General features: G+C 46.4%; 1 protein-coding gene across 2 annotated transcripts in view; it reads right to left on the reverse strand.

Moving 5' to 3' along the window:
• PUS10 (pseudouridine synthase 10) overlaps positions 1 to 6567 on the reverse strand; it is a 31751-nt gene that overhangs the window by 24732 nt on the left and 452 nt on the right. Inside the window, exons 1-3 of one of the 2 annotated variants that reach the window (XM_061625784.1) lie at positions 6394 to 6542; positions 5139 to 5275; positions 3395 to 3661 (exon numbers count right to left, since the gene is read on the reverse strand). In XM_061625784.1, coding sequence (XP_061481768.1) covers positions 3395 to 3661; positions 5139 to 5264 — 393 coding nt within the window. In that variant the 5' untranslated portion in view covers positions 5265 to 5275; positions 6394 to 6542. Of the gene's footprint in view, positions 1 to 3394; positions 3662 to 5138; positions 5276 to 6393; positions 6543 to 6567 lie in introns of those variants that run through there. The other variant, XM_061625783.1, reaches the window with a different exon arrangement.

Raw genomic sequence — 6567 nt, forward strand, 5'->3', positions numbered from 1 at the left:
AAAATCTTTTCTATCTGCTTGACCCTTATGCTTCAACCCAAAGGGCCAGAAAGGGAGGAGAGATGGGTGGAGTGGGCAGGAGCAGCAGGCCTGCACGGTCTGTGGGGGGGGCTGGGGACTTCGTCTCCCCGATCTGCGGCAGGGTCGGGAGTCAATCGCGGAAGGGGAGCGCTACCCCCATACCCTAAGGAGTGGCCCTTCAGGGACCCCTCTAGGCCGCAGGGTCCCTTGGCCAGGACCTGACCTGGCTGCCCTTTGGTGCTGGCCCTGCCTAAACCTATGCCTGATGCCAGAGCTTGGAAAAGTTACTTTTTTTGAACTACAACTCCCATCAGCCCTAGGCAACATGGCCACTGGATTAGGCTGATGGGAGCTGTAGTTCAAAAAAGTAACTTTTCCAAGCTCTGCTGATGTCTGCTTGGTTGTGGCTGTCTTGGCCGTGGGACAAAGGTCAGCCCCATTTGGAAACACCCTCGCACACTGAATCTGGTAGGGAAACGGATAACAATGTCAGGTCAGAAAGCCAGGGCCACTCCTGTCACACAGTTCCACACACAGCTGGCTTTATAACACCTGGAATCCTCATAGGAGGGAGCTTGATGGTGTTGCCCTCCTGTCTTGTTAATGTCAGTGGCAGGTCTGGCGGTCTTGGTGAGCAAAGAGCAATTCTTCCTCGGAAGCACCTGCTCCCCAGACCAAATCCAGGAGCAGAGATGGTAATGATTGGATCATATCTTTTTGGCACCTATTGAAGACTTTCCTCTTTCAACAAGCCTTTTAAGTTGAAACCTATCCCTGTCTGCGTCTGTGTTGGAATTGCTTTTTAATATTTTTTTTAAAAAACCTTTTCCCCCCCTAAACAATATTTTTAACCCTTTTTATTTAAGATGTTTTTAAAGCTTTTTTAAAAAATGTTTTTGAAGTTGCTTTGTTTTAATGTATTTTAAGGTCTGTTTTATGATGTTTTAAAGTGTTTTTAGTGTTTTTGTTTGCAGCCCTGGGCTCCTGGGAGGAAGGGCAGGATATAAATCAAATAATGATTCTGTATATCAGGGGCGGGGAATGTTTCTGGCTCCGTGAGCCAGATCTTTATCAGATCCCAGCCTCTCAGGGCTGCCCAATTTGTAATCACCCAGCAGCACAAACATGTCAGGTGGTTGAGCACCTTGAAGTACCAAACTTGGGACTTCAATACACCATGCAAGCCTGCTTTCCCTTGCCAATGCACACTTGGGAGAGCAGTTTAAGGATCCTGATTGTGCATTGGCAACAGTGTCTCTACCTTCCCCAAACCTGATGTGAGATATGAGGGGAAGTGGGAATGGTTTGGGAAAGGCAGCCTTGTGAGCTGGATTGGAGCCTCTGGTTGGCCACGTTTGGCCCCCAGGACAGAGGTTCACACCTGCTGCACATAACAGAGTTCTTTCCCTGAGGGCTTACAATGAATATTTAGGCAGAAGAGAGTCAGTGATGGTGAAGCACCTGGATGGAAAATGCAGGGGAGCAAATTTTGGCTAAATATTAGCAGAAACCTTCTAATGATAAGAGCTGTTCAATAGTGACAGCCTGCCTTGGAAGGTAATGGGATTTCTCCTTCTCTGGTGGGATTTAAGCAGAGGCTGCATGGCCATGGGTCAGGGATGTTGTAGGTGCATCCCGTCCTGCAGATCCTGCACTGTGCAGGGAGTTGGATTAAATGACCTTCAAGGTACCTTACAACTCTCTGATTCTATGATAGCTAGCATGCCAGGTCCAGGCTGGTGAGTGCATCTTCTCAAGCCAAAGTGCATTCTCCAGCCAAGGATCCATGTGGTCCTTGTGATGTTCCTATATTAATGTATATATGGTAAGTATTGTTGTTTTAGAAGATACATGGTAAGTGGAGTGAAAGAGGAGGGGGAGTGAATGGGCAGTAGAATGCGAGATGATTGGCTGAGTGTTTAAAATGGCTGAATGTATAAAAGGAAGAGTGAGAGTGGAATCTGTGGGGGGAGAAGAGAACTGAGTGGGTTGCTTGGTGGGGTTTAGAGAGTTGTTTGCCAGGAGGGAGGTGGAGTTCGGATTAGTATTGAGTAAAACCATATGCTTATGTGCCTTAAGAAGAAATCTTGTTAATCTTGTTAGCTTTGTTATCTGTAATAAATACTTAATTTGGTTTACCAAAGGCCTGATCCTTGGCTGGGGTTTCACAGACCAGAAGGGAGGGTAAGGTAATGACCAAGGCTGAAGGGGAACTGTAACAAATGGTGGCAGCGGTGAAGAGAATAACAATACCAGTATTCAGAGTCTCTGGGAATACTAGTATTGGGACGTTACTGGTGGTTGCCTAGCAGGGGGATCTGTTGAGATCTGTGCTAGAGCGGATAGGTAAACCATAAGAGAGAGCGGTCCGGACTGGTGGAGTCCCTGGTGGTGCCTAGTGACAGGCAGTAGCCACGCGCAGGTAGGAACCTGACAGGGAGAGCCAGGGAAGGACGCATCACAGTCCTCAACTTAAACTGAACAGCAGAGTGCAGAAGGTGTTGCTTTGCTGGCAAGGTCCAAGACCATGAGCCTAGTATTTATACCAGATTTTGCCAGCTCGAAAGCCTTTGCTAGCACAAAGACTGTTGTCGCACACCTCTGTCCTCCTCTGGGTGCTTGTGTCTGGTGCCCAAACAATCCCAATCCCAACCTCAAGCAGCAGCCAGGACTCTAGTATAGAGAAGGATGAGGAGGAACCAGCTAGATAAGGAATGCTGTCAGTGTAAACCACATAGGTGCTGAACTCAGATTTAGGCCCCAATGAAGAGTCTGAAAGCCAGGAGCTCCTTGAGCCAGAACCTCTCCAGTTGGGAGTACCAGAAATAGCACTCTCCGAGTCAGATTCTCCTGAGGAACCTGCCCCCTTCACACCAGTGCATGCACCATACAAGGTGGAGATGCCTCAGAGGCGATGGAGCATTAGGACTCTGGCCTGCAGCCAATCCTTTTTAAGCCTCCACTATTCAGAGAGGAAGGCCAGAGCTCAGGAAGGGCAGCACGTCCCAAGAGGAATAAATGGCCTCAGTTGAGCTCCAGATCTTGTCAGGGTAAGTTGCCTGCTTGGAGATAGCCAAGCTCCTGCAACTCCAGTCCAGCACTACCTACCTAACACAGACACCCTCAGGCATCTGTCATACTGTGGGTTCCTGCTTGTGGTCAGGACTGGTTGGTAGCTCACTAACAGTGCAATCCTCTGCATGCTTACTTGGAAGTAAAGTTTCACTGTGTTCAATGGGACTGGGTTCCAAGTAAGCACGTGTATAATTGCAGCCAAAGTGAGTTCTCAGTAAGAGAAGGTTCAGCAAAAACCCTATGTGTCTGCTATATACGTGCACATGCACTGGAGAACTGCCAACCTGCCAACACTTACTGCTTTGACAAAATCCATCTCGCAGAGCTCCTGCAGAATCCCGAGGCATATATTGCACACAGCTGGCCTTAAGTTCTCATCCCCACCAGCAGCGTTTTCATCACTGTCCACGTTGGTTAGCTGATGGCTTCCATTTGAGGTCTGCTCCTCCACCTCTTTGGTCGTCTCCAGCTTCATTCTTTTACAGGGTGGATTTACTGTTTCACAAGGTAATTTGTTCTCACCTGTATTGCTCTCCAGAAACTCACACAGTTCACTAAGCAACTCCTGATTGATAGAGACAGCAGAGTAAAACTTAGTAGGCATAGGATATAAAGGTGACATACATGGCTTCAATGTGTACTGAGAGCCCCACACTCAGGTGTCCTGAACTGAAATTAACAGATCCTGCAAACTCACATCAGCCTTTCAACAGGAATAATGCCAAACAGTCTGTTGCCTTGCAAATTAAAGTTGATCTGCTGCAATTTAGAAGGGAATAAAGACCTCTGCAGTTGCAATCCTGTGCACACTTAGGTAGAAGTAAGCTTTACTGAACTCAGTGAAACTTAGTTTTGGGGAAATATGCATAGGATTGGGCTAGTAAGGATCATATCCATGACACCGGGAGTGAGGAGAGGAAGTGCACCAGTTCTTAGGAACATAGGAAGCTGCCTTCTAGGGAGTCAAATCATTGGTCTGTCTAGCTCAGTACTGTCTACGCTGACTGGCAGCAGCTCTCCAGGTTTTTAGACAGGAGACATTCCCAGTCCAACCTAGAAATGCCAGGAATTGAGCCTGGGACCTTCTGCATGCAAGGCAGATGCTCTACCACTGACCTATAGCTCTTCCCTGTTTTTCTTAGAGAATGGGATGGATTGTGCTCTGGACTTCTGGGTAGGTGAAAAAATAAGGGAAGTAGAGCAAGTATATAAAGGAGAGAAAGAAGAGAACAACAGATTTCAAATAGCACACACCTTTGGATGTAGAAGATCCCAAGTACAAATCCCTGCATCTACAATGAAATGGCTGTCCAGCAGCAGAGCTGGAAAAAAATTATTGGAAAGCAACTGATCAGATAGAACTGAGCTAGAAACAACAATGGTCTGCTCAGTCCAAAGCAGCTTCATATGTCCTTGCTTCAGCTGGATGACACCCAGACACTAGCTAGGACAAGACTGACATGCTTGGTTGGAGCAGCCAGTTTTGGCTGCTTCTCTTAGCACCAGAACCAGCCACAATAAGAAACTTTGTGAAAGGCAGAGGAAAAGGACTGCAGCTTAACAAAGTGATGGCAAGAGGCACAGGGACACAGAAGGGGAAAGGAATAACAAGTAGGACCATTAGGAAAGGACACCCTGACTGAACACCCACCTCCCCACGAATTGCAAGAGCAGTAGCAGATCACAAGATTCAATCATGGCTGGTGCACAGTTTAATCTCCCCAGTTTGTTGTGTTGATCCACTGTGTACTTAGCCTATTTCTAATGCTATACATTGGCAGGTACACTTCCATGTATTCTATAACCCTACTTCTCCATATTCAGATCCCCATCACAAGGAGATAAATCCTGCTATTTGTCTCTCACCACCAATGACTAACATATTCTGGGTCTTGCAATTTCTGTCTCTCTACTCTCCATGCCCCAGTCTGCTTTCATTCCACAAGAAGATGCCTCTTACTTTGACAAGAAGATCAGACAGGTCTGAAAGCTAATTAAAACAACCCCCATGATCATCATCAAGTACTTTAATTTAACCAAACCTTATAGGGTTGCCTGTACGAAGCCTGCAGTCCCATCCGGCAGAACCTGAAAATACAGCGTGGGCATGCTCCAAAATTCAGTAACTTCTGAACAATAGGTCTGTCCTTTTCGGACAGCACAGTCATGCTGGTGAAGCCTGTATTTGAAAAGAAAAACAATTCCCAGAATCACTACTGTAGCAGGCATGGCAGTGAGAATCGAGGAAAACTCATCAAATCAGTACAGCACTAATTCAAAAGGGAGACAATAAAGCTGAAAAACATTCAGAAATGAACAAACACAATCCTGTGTATAAAATCATTTCCTTGTGAGAAAGGGCTGAACATTTAAGATCACAGCAATTGACTAAAATAACTAAATCTGGTCCATAGTCTGTTGCAGCTCATAGGAACATAGAATGCTACTTCATACTGAATCAGACCATTGGTTCATCTTCCTCATTACTGTCTATACTGACTGGCAGTTGCTTTCCAGGGTTTCAGACAGGGGGCATTCAAAGCCCTTCCTGAAGATTCCAGCGATTGAAGCTGAGACATTTTGCATGCCAAGCAGATGCCGAACTACGGGTCCTTCCACTCACCTGTATCCTTCTAGCACTAAAGAAGCCACTCACCTCTCCTCTTTCCAGTCTCTTCAGATTTGTTTTAGTAAAGCCTTTCCTGAATCACCCTTGCTCTCCTTGTACCTCCATAGAATCATAGAATAGTAGAGTTGGAAGGGGCCTATAAGGCGATCAAGTCCAACCCTCTGCTCAATGTAAGAATCCAAATCAAAGCATTCCTGAATCCTGACAGATGGCTGTCCAGCTGCCTCTTGAATGCCTCCAGTGTCGCACAGCCCACTATTTCTCTATGTAATTGGTTCCATTGCCGTATGGCTCTAACAGTTAGTAAATGTTTCCTGATGTCCAGTCGAAATCTGGCTTCCTGTAACTTGAGCCTATTATTCCGTGTTCTGCACTCTGAGACAATGGAGAAGAGATCCCGTCCCTCCTCTGTGTGACAACCTTTCATGTACTTGAAGAGTGCTGTCATATCTCCCCTCAGTCTTCTCTTCCTAAGGCTAAACATGCCCAGTTCTTTCAGTTCCTCCTCATACAGCTTTGTTTCCAGTCCCCTGATCATCTTTGTTGCCCTCCTCTGAACGTGTTCCATTGCCACATGGCTTTCCTCTTCCATGTGGTATCCCTCCTGAACTGCGCCCCGCCCCCACCGACGGTTTGAATTCATAAATTACTATGCAAAGAACATTTACTGGAGAGTAAACCTCGTGGAAGTCAGTAAAGCTTTACGACTTCTAAGTAAACATGAGCTGGGTCACCCTCACTCCTCTTCTGTCTTGGTAAAAGGATTCATAGAACTAAAATGGCTTATACGTGCCCGTCCACCCGCATCCTAAAAGAAAGAGATTATTTTCCAGTTCACCTAC

This window comes from Rhineura floridana, chromosome 4, assembly GCF_030035675.1.
Source record: "Rhineura floridana isolate rRhiFlo1 chromosome 4, rRhiFlo1.hap2, whole genome shotgun sequence".
Classification (NCBI taxonomy): domain Eukaryota; kingdom Metazoa; phylum Chordata; class Lepidosauria; order Squamata; family Rhineuridae; genus Rhineura; species Rhineura floridana.